We start from the raw sequence: 26,298 nt of genomic DNA, 5'->3' as shown, positions 1-26,298 counted from the left end.
TTCTCCTCGTCTCTCTGTCGTCGGCGGACGAATATTTCGTTCGTTCTAACTAATCGACGCTTGTATTTCGCACTATCCGCGAGATACGTTTCATGGACAGCGGGCAGATTCATGGTTGCGAGAAATATCATGTTTTACCATGTTGAAGTCGTAGCCTGTTCATCGGAACGCAGGAGACCGGGTCATACGTTGCCGCGGATCGAATCGTACGAAATCAAACGAAAAGCTACTGGAATATTTTTTTACGTTCGAAGATAGCCACGAGCGTACGTTGCGCGTCCTCGTTGAAAATTTCAACGTCGATAACCACTTTAATTAGCAGAGACGGCAGAGCGGACGAAATAAATTCACGATAATAAAGTTAATTAACGAATTTTCCGCGTTCGAAAAATATGCTGCATTAAATTAGCGTAGATCCAAGATAGCAACTATCTTTGAAGATCGTTCTTGGTACGCGTGTACGTCTGTAATCGTGTTACGATCGACAGAAGAGAGAACGCTACGCGAAAGGGAATAAAATTTGTCCGTACCGTGCGTTATTTTGGATACAATAAAATTTGGAAAATTGTTTAGTCCAGGCGAATTTGGTTAATTGTCGAGTAGGCGCGAGCAAACAACCAGCGAAAGGTGCAAAATGTCGAAAGTAGTAAAAAGGAAATGTAGAATGACATTTTTTTCGCTCGAAGCCTATTTTTCAAGGAAATTGAGTTTTCCCAATTTATTTTGAACGAATTTTCAAATTGTGTTCTACGCTTTTTACTGATTTTACCACGTAGATTGATTAAATAAATCGTTAGATTTAATTAACTAAATTAAACGTATTCGAGTACGTTTCACAAATCCTCGAACTCTGTTCTCTCGAGAACGAAGCGCCATACGGTAAGATGTTCGCTTATATTTTCGACGTATTTTTCCACGTGAAATTGCCCACGCTGTCGATCGTTGCACGATTTCAGACACCCTGTGTGTTACTTCTCTTTACGGGGTGGAAAAAATTTCTGTTTGCGTATGAAACGATCGAGGAAACGTTTGAAATCGGGGATGGTCCCGTTTCGACTCGATTTATTCGATTTTGTTAAGCGTAAACAGGGCCCTACGATCGCCTCATAAAGCTATTTTGCCTGTGCAAAATACTCGTGTCGTCCGATCCTTTGTTACCTCGCTTCATTTCACGTCCATTCGACTCGATTACACCCGTTATTTTAATGTAGGAAAAAGGAAAAGTATAATTTCTCTGTCGTTTCAGCTTCCTGTTCAATTCGATTCTGTTAACAAGTGTAGGAATATTCGAAAAGCTCGTACCGTTTTTTTACTATACATTTGCACATAATAGCGAAACGTTGGAGCGGTACTGCTATTATTTCGCTCACTATAGGAATCTAAGAACAAACGTTCAAAATTCGTGGAGATTTTCTTCAGCGACGATGCTGAATCGATGTATCATGGATACGCGAAATAGGAATTGTCACGTATCGTAGAAATTTATTATCAGAATGCTAGTTATCAGAAAATATTCTTCGTTGTGTTGAAAGCTAAGACTCGTTTAAGGTACGTAGAAGAGAAACGAAATACTCTGGAAGCTCGTGAAAGCTATTCGGAAAGAGCTCGTTACCGAAGGAGACGAAAAATTATTTAACAAAAGGCGGGAAATTAAGAGATTCTAGTTAAATCCCTGTGGAATTTTCGCTATGAATTTCCCCGAACAACCTAATACACACTTTCCTCCTTTATATCTTCTATAATCTAAATGGAATTTCGAAAAATGAAATGGCCAGGCAGAGTGAAAAGGGCAGAGCAGAAGTTTGAAAAGCGCATCCTTTCACGGCAGCTTCGTTGCAGGCAAAATAGCAGAGTCGCAAAGTCGAAATTTCTCGCATAATTATTACACAGGCGCGCGAGTCCCCTATGTTTCTAGTTATTTCAAACAGTTACCTTCACCACGTTACCTTTCAACGCCGATGATGTCGCGAAAAAGTGCATTTCGCGATTACTTATTCATATTTAACAACTTGCATAGGAAATTTTTCAACCGTGAAACGTTGGTCCGCGACCAGTGCATTAACAATATGTACCAAGCTATTAACATGTATTACGCTGCGCGCGTACGTGTTTGTACAGAGCGCTTGTGTAACGATATGCAAGCGGTTGTTAATAGTTGTCGGATTTATCGTGGGTAAAACTGTTGTCATTGAAGGAGCTTTTAAACGCGTTTGTTAAAAGCGGTACAAGCGGTAACAGTTTAGTTGCAAATACTCGGTGTATAACGTTCGCCGAAATCGTGCAGCCAGATTCGTTTGAAACATTCATTCCTGCGAAACGTGGCTGAAAAGTGGCAATCACGTAGCTTTTTACCCTATTGAAATATTTCTGTAAGTTGCTGAAAGGTCTCCATGTGTTTTTCTTTTTTTTCTCTCTTTCTTTTCGCCTTCTTCTTCCTCCTCTCTTCCTCTCCATTTCTTCTGCTGGTTACGTTCGCCGTTACCCGCGTTCGTAATTTTCACGAAAAGCGGTGCCACGGTGATAAAACGTCTGGCGAAAAATACTTGACCGCGCGTGCACCGCGAATACTTGGGCTCTCATCGGCTTGAAACCTGGCGCGACATATCAAACAGAGAGGAAAAATTGCGAATCGTGTTGATTCGCGAGAACCGGGTTTTTTCAGGCCGAGTAGTTTTGCCGAGCGCGAAACAATGCAAAGTCTATTTGCCGGCGGGACATCCGATAAAGTAATTTCGTTATCTTGTGTTTGAATTCATACTCTCGAAACGGAGAACTTTGCCGGGAAAGAGTAAACAGCAGTGTCTTGACTGCTCGAGAATATTAATTACGTCGCACATTTTACTCTCAAACAGACAAGCTGCGACGCGATAAAAATGATAAAATTGAAGCCATACACAGAGTGATCGATGAAAATATTCGTACGCTCTGTGTCGTACGTTTTTAATCAGTTTCGATGTTAATTCGTATTTCTAGCTTGTCGATAATGTTTGTATTAGATATTGTATCGATTATCAGAAATTTCCTATACGTTACGCGTGTTCAGTGTTAAGAAGATTTATAGTAAAAATATGAAAACCTCGTTATCGGTCATTGGCAATGAGAATGCTCGTATGATTATTATCTTACACGAGTTTCATTGTTCCGTTTAAAAAGCGTTACGAAAGTTTCTGCAAACGTAAACGTATCGTGTATGGAAGCTTAGAGATATCCATTCTATCCTGGACAAGCTTTCATTCCATATTAATTAGAATCAGTTTAACAGAAACTCTGAAAAATGCAGATTAAACAACAACTCTGTTGCAAGAATTCTACAAGCGACAATTCATATCAACCTGCAACGAACGAAACAAGTTAATCATTGAGAATGTGCATTGTACGATGTGCACGTTACTTGGACTAAATACACGCTGTTTCAAAGGAACTACGCGCAGTTGAACTTTTACTGGGAAAAACGTTTCTTGCGCACCAGCGTAATATACGTAATATCTCATTGGAGATTGTTTTTATTCCCGTTGGGGAAACGTTGTTCCTCGAACAGAAAATTACAACGCGGCTACTTATTACGTTTCTCCACTTTTTAACAGCGTTGGTCCATACATTTCCTTAATCTACGCGCGAAATAAAAATTCCACTTACCGCGTGCGCGTCGCAGCTCATTTGGAGTAGCTACAATTTCCGCGCGATTTAACGTTTCATTATACATTTTAATTGCGCGTTTCACCGGCGTTTGCATCGCCACCATTGTCACGTGCGTGGCCGATGCCTCGTGAAAACAGGACCTTCTATCGGCAGAAATGTAGCAACAATGGCAACCGCATGGGCAAACGCACTCGCTGCGAAAATGGAACAATGATCCGTGAAACGTTGGGCCGGAACTGGTCTGTAACGTCCATTCTACCAGCTCTGCTACGATTTCGGGTCGCCGTGCTAAATTCATGGGGCGAAATCGACAAGATTCGACCAGAGCAGTTGCATGTTCCATATGGGATATTCAGGCGCGATGATTTTGGCGCCAAGAAATTTAACGATACGCAGCGTGGTGTGCGTTGTACAAAAATTATAATAACGATTATTCGATGTTATAATGAGCCTGTAATTAACTACGTGATCTAATTACAAATAGTATTTTGCAAAATCAGCTTGCTCGTTCGTTACAGCCATTACACGTTCTTGCTCGTCGATTCTTGTTGAGCAGTGTTTGTTGCTCCTTAAATATGGAGCATCTGAGAATCTCGTCATTTAAACCGCACGACCAAACATTCTCTGTTGTGTCTCTGCAATTTAAAAAATATGGTTGAAACCCACCTGTGATTATAATTCTTCTATGTCAGAAAGTTATTATATCGCATTGCTATGTAATGTATTTCTACTATAAACTGCTACACTGAACACTCTTTATTTTCTAGTGAAATCAAGATTTTAGTTTAACGAAAGTACATGAAAATCTAATCGCAAATAGTATTTTGCAACATCAGCTTGCTCGTTCGTTACAACCATTACAAATTCTTGTTCGTTGATTCTTGTTGAGCAGTGTTTGTTGCTCCTTCAATATGGAGCATCTGAGAATCTCGTCATTTAAACCGCACGACCAAACATTCTCTGTAGCAATTTAAAAAATATGGTTGAAACCCACCTGTGATTATAATTCTTCTATGTCAGAAAGTTATTATATCGCATTGCTGTATAATGTATTTCTACTACAAACTGCTACACTGGATGCTCTTTATTTTTTTAATCAAATCCGTTCGTAATTGCGACTTGGTTGAAAAATGGATTTCTGATCACATTTATCCCAAGAAAATGTTAAAACCCCATTTTCAGTAAATGTCAGCACCATATCCGGCGAAACAGTAGAGAAAATAAACGATTTCTGCATGTCACTTACGAAATGACGGAAAGATCGTCCTCGGCATTAGCGTTGTTTACTTGAATATTACCGTATGTGTCTAGAAAATACAGTAAGCACTCGAGATACTTGAACCGAGCTAGAGAGTAGAGAAAATATTAACAAAGATTTGATAAACAGACTTTTACTCGCGTTGGAGCCCGCGATATCGAGTTTCAGGAAAACTGCATATTATATGTCCCGAATAAATGCCGCGCTGTGAAACGCGAAAACGCGAAGACGCGAGACATTGGTTTGCGAACGTGACCAGCGAATTTTGATTTTGGTGTCAAATCGAAATCGAGATTTTTCTCCTCATTTAAATGTGGTTCAGTTAAATGTGCGTAAAAGGCACTGTGTGGCTTGAAATCTTCTTCTTCGACACCTTTGAATCTTTGGGTACCTGAGTTCGCGAGAACTCGAAGCACCAAGTACCTGAGTTCTTTGGTACTCGAACGTCAGATATTCGAGTTACCAACGTTACTGCGACTCTCGAATTTCTAGATTTCTCTTTGATATTTCGCTCATTTCTTCAAATATATCGTAACACTAGAAAAATGCAGTTGGATAGAAAATAAGTACCGAGTACCTGGAACGTCGGACTCGAATTCTTTAGATACCTAAATTCCTGTATTTAATTGTACCTGAAGGTATCTAAATCTTGGTGTAATTTTATTCTTACCTACCTATCTATATCGTCAAATATTAAATTCCAACATATTCAAAACCTCAGATACCTGAGTTCTCATACCATGAATTCTTAGGGTTGAAATTTTTAATATCCCTAGGTATCTCTAAACAGAAATTTCCAACCAAAACTGTCACGCCACGTTTCGTTCTACGAGCTGTGCTGCAATTTCGTATAAAATTATTGCAAATGCAAGTAAAATCACGCGAGTAAATCGACGAGACTAAACCAGCGCAGTTGCTCGTTGCACATGGTGAAACTTCTCCTTTCTACGGGATCTAAGCGCGACGATTTGCCGCGGCGAAGAAAACCGAGTACGGCCGAACTCTGTCGAACTGGCACTCGCGTGAGAAAGACTGAGAAGGAAGGAGTCGCGCGACGTATGGACGTGCGATCGTACGCGCGTGTTCGATTGCCAGATTTTTCCTTCCGAAGCAACCGATCTCCATCGATATCCATTCAGTGAATCCTATTTAAGTGATACGAGAGGGCTGTATCGAGTTGGATAAACCAGGGACACATCGAACCGCTTAGATGCCGTTTCCAGTTCGTTACCTCCGACACGTGAGCGTTCACTTTTTCTTACTTTCTACGAAAATGCCGCGTTATTCTTTAGCTGTCAGTCAAATGCACCTTTTCTTACCGATACGAGGCTAGTTCCGTGTTGTTCGATCGACTTAATGGAACGAGGTTATTTGCGTTCTTCTGCATGTACGAGCTACTTATTTGCAAATCGGTCAACTCTACGAAACAGAAAGCAGAGAAAATTGATGACACTATGCGAGACAAGCGTCAAAGTGCTTTGGCGTTAAAATTTAAAAAATCTCAACAAGTGAAGGTATCGCGTCTTAGCCTGTGAACGGCTCGTACGATGAACCGCAGACACGTTCGTCTGATTTTGTCGGACTTTTTACAAACGTTTACAGAGAAAAGTAGGCATTTCGCTTATAGATCGGTTAACGATTTCGTAAGTCAGGCATTTTTCATCGGGCCGCTATCTGGCCTAATTAAGCGAGCGTAATTTAAAACGATTTTCACCCAGATGCTCGTGTATATTAGCGAATACGGGACGATTGTTTAATTCTAGGGAGGTTCCTGGGAATTTTATCGCGTCATTAGAATGGTAGTTGCACGCGTTATAATTTCGTGGAGAATTTCGCGATTGCTTTCGTATGCCAGGGAATTTCGTATCGCGTCGTCGTAGCGCACGCGCGGTCGCTTACTTTTTTCGCCAAATGAATCAGACAGCCATAAGCAACGAGACAGGAGAAATTGTATATTGATATATCACAAGTAAACGATATACGTATTTCTTCTCGAAGCACATAAATATAGCTCGTTTCTGTAAGTCGAATATTATTGGTTTCAGTTAGGTTTTTAATCCGTTAGGAATGTCGAAGTTACACAGGCAAGTTCGTCGTGCGAAGTTGGTGTTGAAAATTCCTTTTCTCTTTTCTTTTTGTCTTTTAAGTTTACCGACGACGAATCGCGAATAAAAGCAATTCGATGTTACGCGCAATGTCGATGAGAGTTGTCTAGCGTTGCAGGAATTATTGGACGAATCATTTGAGAAGGCAGTCGTGAGATGCGAAGCTGTAAACAGTAAAAAATCACTTTGATCTTGCTCGAACTTTGTTTGAGTACGAATACGTTTCGCCAAACGATTCGGATTGCTTTTGCAATCCTTTTTTTCTTTCTTTCTTTCTTTTTTTTTTTTTTTTTTAGAACGACGATCGTTATTGAGTATCGATTCGTCGTACTAAAATCCTTTACTCATTCCCAGTCGGCGTAAACATCCGGTATTTTCAATTTTCTATTTCGTTTCTCGTTACTGCTTATTAATATTTTATAATTCCTCGTTAATCGAGAAGCTCACGATAAATCGGCAACCTCGCCGAATTTTTCAATCTCGTAAACAACAATACATTTCATTAGTCAGAAGTTAAATTCGTAACGTGGCCTTTTTAGTCTCGTTATTGATTACAGTATCTTTATTTTCATCCGTACCGAGAGTATTATTGGCGATACCAAAGTATTATTTTGTTTACTTTCGGAGAAAGATCAACGTGGACGAGGATTACTTTCGTTACGAGCTGTTCAATTTTTAATAATACTACAGTACGTGCTATCTCACGGATCGATCCGTTGTCATTTCCTTATTCCATGTAAGAATCGCGTAATTTTATCCTGTAACAGCTACCACGAGCTTAAATTACTCTCTAACTACTGTGCGCTTCAAGTGACGTCAAAAGCCGCAGGACAGAGCTATGTATATTCCGTGAAACAGCGGCTTCAACCTCTTAGATTAATTAGGTAGCTTAATTTTTCATTTCACGTGAAATCTCGTCCAATTTGCGCGAGTTATTCGAAAGTTGAACGGGCGAAGAGATAAAATCGCCGGAGGATTTAAAATCCTTTGAAATAATCGGCAGCTTAAGTTCTCCGCGTTATTCGGAATTTCATTTAGCTTGTTAGGATCATTTTCGACTAATATACCTGCGAAACTTTATATCCACGATCCTTATCTGTCCACTGTTTATTCCTTTAATGATTAACGATCGATCCTTTCCTTTAATTAGAAACCTCGAAACTCTGGTAAACGCGTGTATAAAGCAATGTACGGAACCGTCTACGAGTATTTGAACGTTCAAAACTTTACATTATACCGTTTCGCGTTAACTACCGTTGCTATCGATATCTGCTAGCCGTATATGTTTGCCATTAATAACGTCAGAAGTGAAAATTGGATGAAAGAATTCCGCTCGAAATACATTTTACATTATTTGCAATGATACACACGTGTTCATATTTGATCGATTTGTAGTAACAGTATACGTGAATCTCATCAAACTATACAAATAAACGACGAAAGAGTAATTACGATTAACAGTAATCACCCTTTTGGCAACAATCTACCTGAGGCTAGAAACCTAAATTAAAAAACCTATCGATAATATATTTTATTACTTGCCATATATATATATATCGCTATATGCAAGTTGCAATTTAAATATCACCGATTATATTAACACCGGAAGTTTCCGTCTTAATCTTTTCTGTAATCGTCTTATCATGTTCGTTCGTAACATCGTCAGTGAAACTTGAAATTTTTATCAACCATAACATACACTCGATATGTAAAAGCTTGCTATGGCAAGTGTTGTAACGCTTTCGTGGGCCACTGTACGCACACGTCCGGTTAATAAATAATTGCTCGATCAGCCAGTGCTTTTCATACCCTTGACACCGAATCCGGTAAAACGATTACATGGAAACAAGCCGTAAACGCGAACGAGGGGGAAAATACATGTTACGTGAAACATTCGCATTCCTGCGAGACCGCGTTGCAAACTCAATTGATAATGACGCCACGGGATACGCGTCTCCGGATAGGCAACGGTTTTCACGCTGTTCGCAATTCGATTTTCCGATTCTATGAGAAAAGAAAACATCGCGGAACCCTCGTGTGTCTCGTTTGCATGTAACATCGAAGCTTATCGAATGAAAAGTTGCAGCGTTTCGTGCATCGTTCCCGTTTTGAAATTGGTTTGGTTTGCGAATCTACGCAATTACATATCGAGTTGCGTTGCTTTCGCTAAACGCTGGAATATCGGTTTTTCGTGAAATTGCCGCCGGTGCTCCGATTGTCCGAAATTAGAGTCGAACGAAGAAGCTGTACAGCTAATCATACGGAATAATGCGATGTACAAAGCGAATTATCGAAACCAAAATATGTAACGATGTTGTGGATCGAGTTCGGTTAATTACAGGCCGATATTTATGATAGGTACTTTGGCTGGCCAGATATATTTTCGAAAAACGGGTATTATATCTCGCGAGCACTGGTGGGATCAAGTTCAATATGTATTCATGAATCCAAAGTTATTTCCAATACGAAAGTTTCGCTTCGTGGAAGCCGTTTGATAGTCGTAAGAGATCATGTTCCGTTCTCTGTATTTAATTTATTTTACATAAGCAGATTCGAAAATGGGACCTATAGGAAAATGGCATATAGGAGTCTGCTGTGTACTTTGACATTTCCCAACATGGAATCGAAAGATAAGGCGTTGTATATTATACACATTATGTATGATATACGTACGTTTCAATTCCCTTCGAGTTTGACGTTCTAAATAAAAAGCCGTGACACCGTGAAAATGAGAAATCACATCGTTAACGATCCTTTCGTATCTTCCTCGAATTTAAGAAATTTTTCTACCATGGAAAATAATTCGAAGATCCATTGCAATGTTCGTTAAGCATTGGACAACTCCTTCAATTTGTATTTTGTCTGATTTTCGTTTCAATTGGAAGAGTAGCTGCTCTGAAAGAAATCTTTATCCTGTCTATCGTTATCCTGTCATATCTGCTCGAAGTTGCGACATTTTCTATCGATAAAAAAGTACGATTTAATTAAGAGCGATTCAATGAACCAGAGTAACATTTAATCGCGAAGTGGAGTACTTTTATTGCACGATTATGCAACGACATTGGAAAACCAACGGGGTATCATAGTTGCACCTGGAACCGGTCCCGTTCGTCAGGGTCGAATTTACGGATTGGACAATACTTGCATGTGAAAGTCGTCAAGGTTGAGATGCGAACATTGCCTTTAGAACGACGACGATGCATCGAGCTACGGTACTGTTGCAATCTATTCTTCCATTGTTCCTCGATGCTATCTGTACAGGAAAGAAAAAGAAAAATGTAAAAGGAAGACCACGCTGATATTAGAAGCATGCAATTTCTGTCCCATTCGTGGCTCACACGTACCAGTCTCGTGAGTTAACTCACGCCGCTTAATGACACTTTAATCGACGACTGCACGTAGCGTGCTATTATTTCAGTCACCTACGCTTCAACGTTTTAAAATACAATTTTGAACTTTGCATAGAACGATCGAACTATATAACGAAACATCGTTGCTTTTTAAAGTAGAAAGAACGGGAGAATGTCGCGTAGTTTAGACGCGGAAAAGCGTGTTAAAAACGCGGAAATTATTCGTACAATCCTAATGGTGGCGTTATTTGATCGTTACGTTAGTTTAATTCAATTAATACTAATCTGCGTATGCTAATCAATGTTATTGCTATATCCAAAATATGATAGGAAGATGATCCAAATCGAATTACGGAAATCCAAATCCGATATCGATATCAAAGATAATTTTGACGTAGCATTGGTGAAAAACCCATTGAATTTCGTAATTGCTGTCTCATTTCGCAAGAGACTGACTCGTCACGTTTCTCACCTGTAGCATTCCACCATTTACCATATTTGATGTTCGCTTTATAACTTTATAATGTCGCGGCTGATTGGCATCGAATCTTCTTTGCAAGATCGCCTTTGATTGCAAGAACAGAATTTAATAATATGCAAAGTCATTCTTAGCGTGTCTCTATCGGATCGAATAATCGTTCATCGAGGATCCAGTCTGATGACTAGAGCGTCCTAATTACTCGTAGTCATCGATAGCGAGTAGAGGTCGTGTTATTATGTGTATTTAATGAGTAATTAATGCGGCAGTGTAATATACCAAAAGATATATTCGTGTATAATTATCGTATGTTCAGGATTATGTATTAATTTGTAATACCATATTTTCCATATTGAAACGCTTACGGCGATGATCGAACGACGAAACCTATTTTACCTGAAAGCAAAATCGACTTCCTCCTGCTTCTTTTTTCCCCCCATTACTTTCCTTTTTTTCTTTTTTTACTCGTCGAAACTCGTGTATTTGCTGGAACGCGCGTCAATTTAGAAATTTCGACAGACTTCCGTTGGAATAAACGATCGATTTATCGTGACTGGACCGTATTCAAAACCAATTACTAATCGAGCACCGTGAACATTTGCACCGGGAACTTCCACAATGCTGCCGGTTGAATGACCTGGTTCGCATCGGTGTGAAAGAGGTATTAATCTCCGAAGGGTGAGCACATCTCTTCGCATCTTCGTTCGCTTGGCTGGCTTTCACTGGGAGATAGGCATAGGCACTTAATTGCATCCTTTCTCTTCGCGATGTTGAATACCGAAGCACCTACTTACCTGTTCTTCGTACGCCAGTTCCACGACGATAGGTGCGTTCCTGTATCAATGCCGTCTGACCTTTTCAACTCGGCGTCTCAATGGTGAAATTGCACGTACCAACTTGCCGTACCTTTGTAACGGTATCCGTAGAAATAGGATTCCGGCGAAATTCGTATCGTAATGATTTTTGCGTCTGTTTACAACCCTTTCACATCCGACGTCGCGTACAGACAATATCGCACTTTAACGAGTTGTCGAGTATCCGAGTCATAAACGCGTTTGTTTTTCGCTAAAATTGGTCTTCAGTTTCAGCGTACTGTGCTCTTCTTTGTGAAAATATCGGAGAAATCGTGCTTTTGCGTTATTCTATTATTTTCTTAGTAATCGATATAAAGACGTTTTTCTCGGAGTTCAGAAAAGGCCAGTTTCTCCGGAAAGGCGAGATAGAAAGTCAAGTTCTTTAGTTTCTATGTATATGTTTCTAGATACGTGAGTTGTCTGGAAAATCAAATTTTCGTATCTAAATTTCCCGAGTACCTGAGTTTTCGATACCCGAGTTTCCAAGTACCCGGGAATCCGACAATTTTCCGAGTACCTGAATTTCGAACGCACCTGATCTTCGGATAATCGAATTTTCAAGCAGGTAATTTAATTCTCAATTACATTCTTAGACAAGTGAATTTTTCTCAAGGATTTTTATCAGATCGTCCGAAAAGTTTCTTTCGTTTTATGAGAAAATAATAGACGCACAACATTTTCCGTTTTATATTATTTTGTCGAATTACGTCTGATCCATTTTGTTCTATCAAAATAAAGACCACAAATTAGGTTTCATGTTTGTACAAAGATGCGTCGTTGTAAAAGACGTGTCTGTGAGGGAAAGACACTTCTCGAACAACCTAATAACTTTCGGAATGTTGAATTCTGAAGTATTTACTTAAAATCTCAGGTACGTGAGTTGATACGCGCCGAATTTTTACTGTTCACACGCTGCAATAGTAGGTTGCCAACTAAATTCATAAATGCTTGGTCAATACCAGTTTCCAGAATAATTCGTACACCGAGTTTTCCATTAATTCTGCAGAATTTGCCTGGAAATAAAATTCGCTAACGCGATCCGTTTTATTTACTTCCGGCCGATCACGCGATACGTTTCGAAACGCAAACTCTAGGAACCTTGGGAACAGTTAAAATTGTCCGAATTAAAAGAGACCGCCGTATTAAAACTCAGCTCGTTCCCGCTAATATTTTTATATAATTGGGAATATTTTAATGAAATTGATTTACGGCTAGAGTTTGCTGCTCCCGTTCGACCTACAACTTTCGTAGTTGCCAGAGTCCAATTAAAATTCTGTAATTACAGTAACTCGGGGTTCATTCATAATGATGTGCGCGTATCGCGCAGATCCGCTACTTTACTTTCTCCCATCTAGCTCCTTGCACCGAGTATATACATACTTTTGCTTTAATCAACCGCGCAGGTATATATACGTCTATACTGTTGTGTGTATGTGTGTGTGTATATATATATATATACAGTGCTTTAAAGCCGAGATATTTTTCTCTCATCTTTTATGGACAACCATTGTTCGAACAGATATTTCTCGATTTATAAATCGCTGGGGCACAATGCGGCGTTTAAAATATATTTAGAGAGGAACGGTAATAACGCAGTCGGAATGAAAAGAAAAATAGCAAATCGATACGCGTTTACGTCTGCGAGGATTATATCACGCGTTGAATTAAGGCGCGTTATCATTTTTGCGAAATGCGTGGTGATATATTTTACGACGTGCCCTACCAGAAACCTGCTCCTTTGTTAATTAAAACAGCGACAGAAATAATTCGCTTGTACGATTGGTCGTATAGTTCGTAGAAGAATCGGCCGTTCAAACATTGGTAATTTCATTTGCAATGAAAAAAAGCAATTGCGGACGATGATTTTGACGCGAAAGAGCAAACGAAACAATTTTTCCACAACTTTTCCCTGACTGTTGTGAATAGATTTATATTCTTGTTTATTTTAGATACATCGGAAAGTTTCGTCGTTGTATTTTATTTGAATATTTACAATTTGATGCTTGGATGTCGATAAATATTTGTTTCAATCGACAAAATCGTGAGGTACACACCCTGGCAACGCTACTATCGCGTACAATTCAGTTAATGGTATATCTTTAATGAAAAGATAATTTCAGAAACTTCGTAACGATAGATGTTTAGACGTTTAACAAAATGTTTGGCAAGAGAGAAAATTCGAGAATCATGTTCCGCAAATACTAAAAGATACTTAGAACGAATAATAATTTTACGTTAATGGATTACGACTGATAAATAGCAATTAATTTACACGTTATAGCAATGAAGTAAAATTAATTTGTAGATCGATTGATAAACATTTCAGTCAAGGAAGTCGACTTTTCTTTATCGGAGCAAAAAGTAGACAAAATTTGTCGATCGGTTCAATAAATTTCTTCATAGATATTTCATAGAATCTCGTAAGAAGGTAATTGTACGGAAAAAAGTTATGTCTCTTTTCTTGCGTATTCGAATCCCGTTACCCTTTTATGCGACGGCCCGATAAATCTCGACGACCGGTGCTCGCGTAAATCAGAAAAAATGGTTAGAAGCACTTTAAAGGTGACGACAGAAAGCATCCATCGGTTCTCGTATCGATCGTTAACCGGTCGAATTTCTTCCAGCCTCGACCAGAATATCGTCTCATCAGTTTCCATAAATGAAATTTACTTCCTCACCTTGTGATTTTCGGGATCGTTTTATCCTCAACAAATCCAGTCCTTCTTCGCCACTTATCCATAGAAATTCGGTCGGCGTCTTCTTTTTTTCCTTTTTTATTTGATAGCCACTTTCGGATTCACAGAGTCAAGATTTTTAGTATACATCCATATCTTTGTAGACGGGGACCTGTTAAAGTTACGATCGAATTTCATACAAAGGAACAGAAAATATAATACGTAAAACAGCAGGACTTTTTAGAAAAGTAGAACGCGGTAGTGCGGTCTTTATGAATTAGGTACACGAAGGGAAATGAATCGTTTTAAAATGCTTCTACAGTAGACACAGAGAATAACGTCACTTTTTAGGAAACCTTGACACAATGAGGAATCGTGGACTTTGCGGTTACAGTTTTGTAAAAATCTATGAAGCAGAGAACGAATTATTTGAACACGCTATACATATACGTGTATAAGAACGTCGTAACAATTTTGTAATTTTATATGACAAGACAAGGGCGAGGGTTTAATTAGGATAGCGAAGAACCATTGGCTTCAGGTAACTTACATATCCACGTGAGAATACTAAATCAAGAAATTGCAACGAAATCGTATAATAAATGGAACGTTTCCAAAGATATGTCCAAAAAGATTCGAAAAAGAGTCTCAATAAAAAGATGATAGACTTTAGGAGTATTAAAGCTGAAAGCCGGTTGTCAGAGATAGATCACAGGTTCGGGATAAAACGAGTCATTTTAGAGAACTGTTTCCATAAATATCTGAGGATCCTGCGACGAATGATATCGATGGGAAGCAGCGTGATCGTCAAAGTGCGTAAATCCGGCGTAGCACGAAGTGTAAAACAATCCGAGAGAAGTCTGCAAAAGCCGCGAACATTCGATACTGTTCCCCTTTACAAGTGGAAAAGGCAACAGAGATAAAGTTGCCTTTAGAAAATAATTATTTTGTTCGGCGAGATTCTGTTTAATGAAAGGCCTTTTTCATCCATACGCGCTGCTAATGGGCTTCCTTGAGAATGGATGAGCCCGCGGGGAAAGGGAAATTTAATTTTGATAAAAGAGGCTTATAAGTACGGTGTTGAGGATCGTTTAACTTGCGCCGTTAAAGACATACATTAGCCTGTTACTTCTCCAAGAATATAGAATCCAAAGGGCGTCGTAATAACACCAGCTGGATATTACCTCACGTTCCAACCATATATTTCTTATCGTTCTTCCGGAGTGGTTGCGAATCCTCAATTATGCTCGTAAAAGTTTTATACCTGTCCATATGCGCGGTGATCCATCCTGCTGCTACAAACGATCCTACTCGATGACAATTCCTCTGACAACAGACTACACTGACGCTAAAACTCAGTTTTTCGTCTTTCAATGTGATAATCGTGTCACGGAGCACGATATCATCTAACATTTTTACAATCGGTGCGTTATTCTCTTAGCGATTGTTCGCTCGATGTTGTTAATTTTCAGTATTTTCGAGTATTTTCAGTTTGTTGCGAATATCTGCCAGTTCAACGCGGATGGAGGTCTCTTTGGAGACGTTGGTTTGATTAGATCGTTAAATCCAAATTTAAGGAATACCTTTGTTGAGAATTTTGGGTCTTAATTGCTGAAATAATGGTATAGGAGCGTTACATTTACGCTTAAAATTTATATTAGTATAGTTATATTTTTATTTGATAAATGATTTCAAAGATTCTCATTGATACACTTGCACGCGTCTCACCTTCTTCCATACCACACTGTTAACTGAACAGTTTACGTTCCTTTGTTTCCGAGACGCCGCGCACACACATACTTCCACATATCTCAATAATCCTGATATTATGTTTGTTTTGTATTATTTAATTATATCTTTATTATACCTATGGATGAAAAGGATGTATGAATAAAGAACGGTATAACGCGATTTCCATTGTCTTTTACGTAGGTAGAATAAAATACGAATAGAGAGAGACTGCTGGATGGTACGGTAGGAAATTCTCGGAAAAACTGATCGACTAGTCATTTGACATTTGTTTCAAGTGAATTATTTCGGGAATATTCGCGACTAGATTCGATATTATACTAGAAACCCATAAACGTGTAGAATTGAAATTTGTTGAAAAAATAATTGGGTCGTGTGATACTATGTCGCTGAGATTCATAGATCATGTTACGTTTTTTTCCAAGTTAATCACTTCGATAATATACAGCGGTTGAACGAAATAAAACATTTTACGGAACCGTAGAGCTAACATTTTTCATTTAAAAGCTAGGTTCCACGAACGTGACACTTTATATCATTGCTCTCTGTACGAGCGGGTTATAGGTTCTTTGACAAATTAATGTGCAGGAAGAATATTGTGGCGGATGGAAGATTGAACCACAAAGAACTTCCCTCGTCTCTATTGTGTCGAATAGGAAATTTCCTGCTTTGTTCTTTTCTACAAAAATTAGGTTTTCTCTGATTCAAGGAATTTTAATGGAATTTACCCGTAATGAAATAGTCGGCGAATAGTACGTGAAAGGGTGAAGGCTATTCTCAAAGGCGAAACGAGAAGTGCTGATTTTTTTTCCTTTTTAGAATGGGACCCTGGGAAATAGGAAATTTAAAAACAATTTTCATGTTTTAAATTGCATATTATCGAACGTACATTTAAGTCGTTCTGCAGCCTTAACAAATTTTGATCGAATAATAATTCTTAGTAATTTCTTTTACCGAGTAATCCATTCGCGCGGAAATTTGTGTATGCCAGCTACGAACGAAAATAGGAAATACGTATTTTCCGAATTCTTTTCATCCAATAACGAAACTTCGATGAAAACAGTAATCGTAACGTCCGATGAAATGGCGCGTCTCTAAAGTAAATAACGATACCTATACGAGAGAAACAGATGTAAATTATCAGGTAACGACTTTTGAATAAAGCTGTACTTGGCTGTGAGATTTCTGAAGATCTCACCGTTTTATTATACTCTTTATTACACGAGCTTCGCAGCACGGTTTCATTTTCCTTCTCTACCCGTAAATTCTCCAACGATCCTTCGACCGCTTAAAAAATACTATAATCCCCGCGAGGGGATAATCCGTGTGATTTATCGTGGCGGATAAATTTTTTTATTGATCACGACAAGTGCAAGAATGCCGAGAACTAAATGACCTACTATAAGACGAGTTGAAATATTCGCGATGGGAGAATTCTAAGAGCGAAGTATCCCACTTGTCACTTATCTACCTCTAAGCAAATAATTCGGAAATATGGAAAGTTCGGCATACGAATACTCTGAAGATGAGATTTCTCAATTACAGTTCATCGATGTGAGACCAGTTTTATCAATTTCCAATAGCACAAGCGTTTGTACTTTGATGTCTGCGAAAGAGACGACAAATTTGTTAAAAAGGCTTCTGCACAAATCTTAAGATCAGTCCTATGTAAATTTTATCCTTTAGTCACTTAGTAACTCGTTAAAGTATATGTATGAGTATAATGCGTATAAATAACGCTGGAGTCCTGTTTCGTTGAGTAGAGTTTCTTCGAGAATCAAGTTGACCTACTATGCTTATCCGTCTCTGCTGAATGAATTATTCAGAAATATGGAAAACCCGGTACGTATGTAAATATTTTGAAAATCTGCAGATTTAAGACCAGTTTTGTCGACGCTTAATAACACCAGCTTTCCACGATGTCTGTTTCTGAAAAATTTCTGAAAAGAAAAATCCCCTACAAAACTTAAGACCAGTCTTTACCAAAGAACAAACTTCATTCACTGAACTCTCAACAACTCGTTAAAGTATACGTATAAGTACGCGAACGTTGAAATTGTGCCTCCAAGGTTCGAAGAATTAAGCGTATCACATAGAGACACACGTAGACTGGTCGAAATACTAGCGATGGAGAATTCTAAACGTAAAGAATCCCTCTGTCACTTATCCACTTCTGTTCAACCGTTTCTACTATTTCTCTCACGAAACTCTCGGATATCCAGATTTATCGTGGTAGCGTTAGGAATACTCAGATGAAAGGTGCCACCCTCTCACGGTGGCTTACTCGCGAACAGCCAGTCATCCGGACGAGTATTCGGATAAATCTATGTACAAACGAGGATCAGAAATCCCTCTACATTACAGACAGAGTAGGAATATAATTATCTTTTGTGCAGGTAAAATTCCATTTAGGCGATTTTATTTGAATTACAATCTCTTTAGCGACGAATTTAAAATTGAATTAGTTTAATGGCTTGCTACATGGGAACGAATTTATCAAAGTTTCGAAAGGATCGTTATTTTCTATTTTACTCGGACAAGAATGTACTATGCAAATGGGCATTCGTTTGTTTAAACGAACTATTCAAAGGATTGATTTTGCACATTCACCAATATTTATCGTATATTGCATCGGTCTATCGTATTGTATAGTATGTTGTATATGTTTTCGTATTTATAGAAGCAGTTGCTTTCTTTCGCTGTCTATCTTGTGTTTCGCACCGTATCGCATTAAAAACGTAAGATATGGTATTAGATTGGCGAAAAGATATATTGTTATTTATTTGCGATGCATGTCTTCGCGATTACATCTTCATTCGCAATATCTCATCCCACATGCCAACGTAAGTAACACGAAACTTACCCTCCTATGCTTATAATCTCGCTAAGTTAGAATTAAAACCAAAAGTAAACTCAGCATGATGGTCAGCTTCAAGTCAATTTGAACTGAAATATATCAAACACGAATGTATGTTAAATCTGCTCTTTTTGCTACGTAATATTCTAACGTATCCTCGTGGCATACGTCTTTGCCATTGTTCGAAACGAATCCCATGGTTTCCAATTAATTAGTACGTAGCCGAAGCTGTTACGATCAGACGATTAAATAATCGAATAATTAAGACTGTGATCCATCTGTAAGTCTTCGTTTTCAGCCTGCTCCTTTTCTCCTGCTGCCAATTTCTCCGCTGCATAAAAAAACATTTATTATTACACAGCTAAGAAAGAATTCCATTAAAAAGAAAACCGCGTGCGTTCTCGATTTGTCATATAAAAATTGCACGCTACGTCTCAAACGATGATTATTCCAGGCGAATCCTCTCGCCCGTTCTTAGAATTACCCGTTGCATTCAAAGTTGATCGCGCGTGCCGCAACCCTTAGGCCATCCTCACACAGAATCAGACGGATGAATGGAATGGAACGATCGCGGTTCACCGCACGAGTGTCGATCGATCCTGTCGCGAATGGAATCGCAGTGGGGTCGGTGCAATCGTCGTAGAAATCGAAGCGTTGGACGCTTCGCGGAGTTTCCGCTTTTGCTTGCGGATGTGGCTCGGTCGGGGAAGAAGTTGACCGGTTGTTCGTTTTGCTTTTCGCGTTAGAGGTTCTTCACCCCTGTCTGTTCTGCGAGTTTTCCTCGTTGCGAGGAAAATAACAAAGGGGACGATTTTACTATTTTTTATTTATACAAAAGAATCGTCTCGGTGGATTTTCAAAATTTGCAACTGTTTTCGGGTAATGACGAGATTACGAACTATTGTTACTATATTTAACTTCGGCCTGGGAATGGATTTCGCTTGCAATTCCTCTCATTCGTCTTTCCATATCGCAGCTTCCTTACTGTTTGCTGCTTAGAAAAGAAATAAAATTATATATAGCTGTAGTATCCAAATGGGTCTTAGAGGAAAGGACAAGTAATGATGTTTTGATTTAATAAATGATATTTGAAGCAACGAAATTATTACGATGCAGTTGCACGTCCTATTCTTGTTGGCGGCTTTCGACTTCCCAATTCAAGCTCTGCCCACTCTACACACTCTGCCCACTCTGCACACTCTGCACACTTTTGGCCCCGATACTACATAGCTGTTTATTTTCGTCTGAATTAATTACAATTATCTACGCAATAATACGTTTATTGTTGTAGCGTAAAACGTGATTGTAATCGCGTAAGTTTGCTTCGTGTGAACGTGGCTTAACGTAGCTTTCATCTTGCTCTGAAATGCTTTCCATGGTCGAGGAAATGCACGAATGAATTTCTCATCAGGGAAGTTAAACGTCGCGCTGAAAAGATTCCAAAGGTAAACACTAAAGAATACGAAGGATTGTTACCCCTCCAAATGGATTTTTTTTCCAGGTCAGGATAGAAGGAAAAAGGTGACACGTTTGTATCAGCGATAAGTAGCGAAACGATTTCATGCTTTCTTAGAAATAAGAAACTCAACGTTTGGAAATATATTACGAAAGCGTTCGATTGGTCGCCATTTACACTGTTAATCTTCCATAGTTGTATCTTTGTCTTTATTTGACTGCGATTGATCGTCCAACTAATAATTTCCTATTCTGATCTAAGAATTTTATTGTTACTATAGCGAGAAATATTATCGGTTGATTCAACCGCTCGATCAAATATATTCCCCCTCTCCTTGCACTTTTGCAAATTTTTCACAGTAAATTACATATGGCCATTTACTTTTGTCAGGCCATGTTAATTATAATTAGACTGCGGACTTTCGTACGTTTGCAGGAAATTTGAAAATGCGAAATTGCGCAGAATGCGTACAATACGTTCAAAGAAATGCACAAAGTACCCAAGGTATAGCGTTTTCTACAATACCCTGTAAAAATCCGCAAATTTAATTATAATCGTTCGTATCGATGACATCTAATTAACAATACCTTTCTTCCGCCATGTACGAGGAAAGATCCCTTTCTACGCTACCAATCAAATTCTACCTGTCTGTCGACATCGGTATAACGCGTCTAATAATTAGACGATTAATACCACGAATTCTTCGATCCACAAACTAACAAACCACGAAACCGTAATCGATGAAGCATGCTTAATCCTCGTCGTAAACCTCGCAACGCCACTTGCTCTCCTTAACATTTTGCTGTCTTTAACATCTGTCGGCTTCTTAACTTTCCCAGCCAAGACAAAACGCAGAGTAAAGAACACGTAGACTTCGCTGCGAGCGAAGTGGACCAGGTATAACACCAGTGTTGGTAATTGTTCCAGGACCTGATGACGAAGAACAAGCAGCGGAATTGGCGACGATTGCTGGCCGGTTGCTTGGTCGGCGTGGTCGTGCTCGGCTTAGTCATCGCGGCGACGATTCTTCTAACCGGAAGCCCGGATTCCTCCGGCTCGAGAACGCCAGCCGCACCTGGTATTTCTCTTGAAGAATGGCTGGCGGGCTCGTTATCTCCGAAGAGCTTCAACGGCACGTGGATCAGTGGTAAATATCTTATATTTCTTCCACGGCCCGTGAAATACTACTCGTTCTCTGGATCGTTTGGCGAAAAATTGCGGGTAGACCGCGCGCGACGCTTGATTTCGCCAGATGCGGATTATTTCTTCCACAATAAGAATATCTCATATCGCTGCATTATGGAAAATCAGCTTTTCTGAAGAGCAGACATGGCTCTTGTTGGACCAAGATTGCATTTTCTTCAGTTTCAGCAGAGGATATCTCCTTTTGTTGACGAGCATTAACGTTACCATGCGTTAGACTTCAGGTTTTCAGTTTGTATCTTAGGCGTTCTATGGAAGATTAGCCTTTTAGGAGAACATTTTTGTGGATTTCTGGATCAAGATCGCATCTTCTTCAGTTTCACTACAGCATATTTCTTCTGGTCGATGAGGATTACTGTTACCATGCATTGGATTTTGCGTTTTCAGTTAGGTGCCCTATGGAAGATTAGCTTTTTTGAAGAGAATTTTTTTTTTGGGATTTTCGACCAAGATCACATTTTTTTCAGTTTCAGTAAATGAGACTGGAGATTGCTAAAACTATGCATTCGATCCTGGGTTATTAATCCGTACGTTATGTGCTGCATGGAAGATTAGGTTTCTGAGAGAGGTGGAATTTCCGTGGGTTTCTGCACGAGAATCGGACGCTTTTCAGTTCCCATAAACGATGCTTCAGCATGCTTTAGATTTTGGATTCTCAATCTGCCTTTGTCATTATCTTTAGTGGAGACTTTTAGTACTAATTAAATATTGAATTAAATATTACGACTTTTGTGGAAGATAATTTTCTAGATACAATCAAATTTCTGTTACGTTATTTCTATCTTCAAGAATACGAGTTTATATAAACACGCGCAATTCCTCTGCGATTGTTAGTTGATCGTACTTCTTGGATCTCAGCCAGCGTAAGAAGGCCGTTTTGCTGGAGAGATGAATTATAATGAGGTGCCTAAAGCATAAAGTGACCTTTGCTTTCGAAATCAAGCGAAAAGTGATTGGTCAATTTATCGTAATAGAAATTCTAAATATAATCGATCATAGCGTGTAGCCTTGTCAAAGTACGCCAGTCTCCACTGCTGAAAATAAAACTTCATTTTAATTCCCTTTGAAAATGTCATTTCAGTATCGTTTCAATTTCATTTTGAAATTCCCTTCTAATGAAATTTTATTATCTAGTATTTTAGATCGGAGTTCCGGTCAAATTTCCTACTAGATGAATAAAATCACACAGATAAAGAAGTAAAATAGAAGGAGAGAGTAGAGAATGCAGACCTTCAGGAAGCGATGGAACGCTTGGAAGTTGGGATATAGTGGCTCAATCGAGGTTGCTGCCAATAGTGTCCTCTATAGATGCGAAATACTCGTCCAGAAGCTTGACGTCGTATAGGGATACGACACTATTCTGTACTTGGTACTAACCTAAAGTACCTATGGGTCATTTGGTGATCCCGTTGATATTTCTTGGAGCGTGGTTATAATATTTCTGCATAACTTCTTCTCAAATGTTATTCTTACATCAGAATGTTTGATGTCTAAATGAACTAATCGACTTTTGTTATAAAATATTATTAAAAACTCGGGAGCATATCCTTTACGAAAGGATCTTACAGTACTATCAAAACCAAAATCAATCGATAAAGGAGCTAACTGCCAGTTACCATTGTAATTGTAGTATGCTCTTAAATAACACAGGGGATAGTACACGATCTATTTTTTGGAAAAATGCTGTTAAATTTCCTCCATAAATTTTGATTATTGTATCTGTGGATACACTAGCTTACTGCGCACACCTCACGAGGAGCGTACAGCTCTCAACTAATTTATCACTCATTTCACGACAAATTGACGTGGTTCTTAATTATTTCTTGGAGTTCGTTGACACTTCAACTTTAACTTTTCATCCTCACCACGACCTTCCATCGCACTGTCTACACGACACAAGAATATTTCTTATTATTATACGATACTATCAGAGTGCTGTGGAATCCTTTTACTGCAAGGATGCGATCTTTTGATCGAATTCTCTGTTTAAGAAGAGGAGATTTCGATAAAATTAGAAAGGAAGAAATAGGAAGAAAAGACAAACGTCAATTATCGTCATTGGTTCTGTTGATCTTATCCGATTCACGCAGAGCTAAGCCAATCTTTATCAACTGAAATTTAAATGCGTCTTTAAATTCTAATGTACATTCCTGCCATTCCCTTCGTTTCGTATGATAAAAGCAGCACGAAATTCATATCAAACGATCTACGTTTAAATTAATTACATCGACATTGTTAAAGGTTTGTCAATTATCTCTACAGAAATCAGAGTTAATTTCTTCGATAGACATGACCCAATTTGGAAAAAAGCGAGTTGAAAAACCCTTGTAGAAAACACTGCAAGTGTCAAGAAACAAGTTCTTGAGGAGGGGAAGAAAACTTATGCATTAATGCAGTCGAAATTCTTGGAAAAGAAAAGTGTGCTGTAAGAAGTGCTGAATGTGCCATCTCTTAGTCGCGAAGAAAATTCAGTGTCCCATTCATTTGGATAGCTGGCATCCGTCTAAATAGACAAAAGCCAAGAAACGATTAACCAACGTTTCTATCGGCGCTTGTATCTTCCTCCGCAAAGGCGACGTTGTCCATCCTCCAACGTTATTAATCAACTGATTAAGTTAACATTTAACTAGCTGTTCCTGACGAGTATTCAACTCGTTCCGCACAATTCTCGGTTACCACTGACTCTGGCTTCGCTGTTAAAACTCGGATGTTTCTTTTATCCGATTCGTTTCATTCGTCGCCCCCAATGGCCACAAATACTTCGCGTTCGACGAGTATACTCGTCGTCGCTTACTTTCTGCGATTTCACGCTTTTCAAAGTGGTCGCAATAGCTAACTGGTTTGAGGTGTTATTGGGTGTAGTGCGTTAAATAATCACTGGGTGTTTAGGTCAACAATATTTTTATTAACGAGTGTCTTCCTTTGATCGCGTCGCGTATCGCTCTCGGTTTCGCTGCCCGGTTACAGCTCCACTTTATCGCTTTCTGGTTCCAACCCAGCTGTCGATCGGATTCGACTCCTTTCTGTTCCTCGCCTGTGAATATTCCCACTATCCACGCATTTGTTAGGCGTCCGCGACCGTTGCCACGCACGTCTTCTCAAATATTCAGCGGAAGGACCATTGGGATATTGATGGTTCATTAAAGGATATACAATGTTGCCGACAGGTTAATAACCATCCACGAAGCAATTAAATCCCATTCGAATTCTATATCGCGGTATTCTCAACGCTACGTAGAATATTCCCCATAAAAGATCCAAGTTTCTCTATTTTGGCAGCCACAGTATTTTCTACGAGCGCTGTACGATCGACCCTGCTCTCGAATCCGTACGTATTCATAAGTAACGCGTACATTCAAACAAGTACGCGTTAATTCCCTGACGCTGATTAATTCTACTTGGAATACTATTGGGTTGGTAACTAAGTGATTGCGGAATTTTTCATCAGGCGGTATTGGCAAAAGCCGCAATCACATAGTTGCCAAAGCAATATATCCAGTGCTCCGCAGTGTGAAATTTCTAACGATGTAACAACGGAGACATCGGTTGGCGAGAGATCGCTGGCCGAAGATTCACCGGTCGAAATCTCGATTAATCGGCGAAATCTTTATTGCGGTTGTCGGACGCAGCAGTTTGCAATCGGGGGAATTTGACGTAGGTAGTAATTAGCAAGCGAGGGATCACGGATCTGGCGAGAGAGTCGTCCCTTGCTGCGAGAGGCTCAGGCTATTGCCGCAAATTGAGGGTTTCGATGCCGGTTGTATCTAGCGTGCGCGTCCTGTGTACCGGATGGCACGACGTTAATTTCCCTCTGCTTATACGAGCCTATCGATTTGCGCCATTACGTATGGCAAACATCATTTTCAACAATCACTGAATTACCGCCTTGATGAGCGGCTGGTCACGTAGCGGAATTAATCACGGCGCTATTTTTGTTTCCTTCGACTACCCGTCGCTCGCGAACCCGAAAATCCCAGCGGAGAATTCGCGACAAAAAACAACGAACTCTCGTCCGTGATTGTCGTGCCGTAGTTTTCCGTTTTTCGCGTTTGTTTTTCTTAACCCCTTGATACAGGCTGTATCCTGCGTACAGTCGCTTGCTTTTCTAATAAATTGGTGGCGCTTCTAAAACGAAAGTAAGATGGAAACGAGGGATTTTTATAGGCGAAGATAACGGAAACTGAATTTAAGTAATGTAACGCTTCACGTAGCTTCACTGAGATAAGAAAATGATATTATACGTATTTATTATACTATATTTTATTATTAGCGTTGTATCGTATTTACGATACCAATAGATATAGTGCAATAAACTTAACGGAATAAATGAAATTTATGTTCGTAATTAGTAGAATTCTGTGTTATCGCGCGAGAAGCAGAAAAATTTGGCGAGGACGGGTTTTGTTGCGAGACGTTCGATCGGTCGTCGTAGAAGCGGATCGATGATGGAGATTTTTTGGTGATAAAGGAACGGAACGAGTTTGCAGGTATTGTTCTCGAAGAATGAAATAAACGGGTCAGTGGTTCATCGATGGAAAAGAAATGAAAACTCTGTTGCACCCGACCGGTGACTGGCACCTTTCAACGGAAACGATGTTTTCTTTTGGCCAACCATCGCATTGTCTCGTTCGATGTTTCACGGAAAAACGAAATCGAGTTTCTAGCAACTCTGAG

General features: G+C 39.3%; 2 protein-coding genes across 8 annotated transcripts in view; both read left to right on the top strand.

Moving 5' to 3' along the window:
* The window catches only part of LOC126925044 (venom dipeptidyl peptidase 4), a 512,928-nt gene that overhangs the window by 16,520 nt on the left and 470,110 nt on the right, over positions 1 to 26,298 (top strand). For 6 of the 7 annotated variants that reach the window (XM_050740197.1, XM_050740202.1, XM_050740200.1 and 3 more), the window contains one exon: positions 21,349 to 21,568. In XM_050740197.1, the coding sequence (XP_050596154.1) occupies positions 21,349 to 21,568 (220 nt within the window). Of the gene's footprint in view, positions 1 to 5,944; positions 6,138 to 21,348; positions 21,569 to 26,298 lie in introns of those variants that run through there. The other variant, XM_050740198.1, reaches the window with a different exon arrangement.
* Positions 1 to 26,298, top strand: part of LOC126925057 (14-3-3 protein epsilon) — a 296,135-nt gene that overhangs the window by 54,379 nt on the left and 215,458 nt on the right. The window lies entirely within an intron of this gene.

Source organism: Bombus affinis, chromosome 15 (genome assembly GCF_024516045.1).
Source record: "Bombus affinis isolate iyBomAffi1 chromosome 15, iyBomAffi1.2, whole genome shotgun sequence".
Taxonomy (NCBI): Eukaryota; Metazoa; Arthropoda; class Insecta; order Hymenoptera; family Apidae; genus Bombus; species Bombus affinis.
Note: the sequence above shows the minus strand (reverse complement) of the source record. Positions and strands in the feature narration are given on the sequence as shown.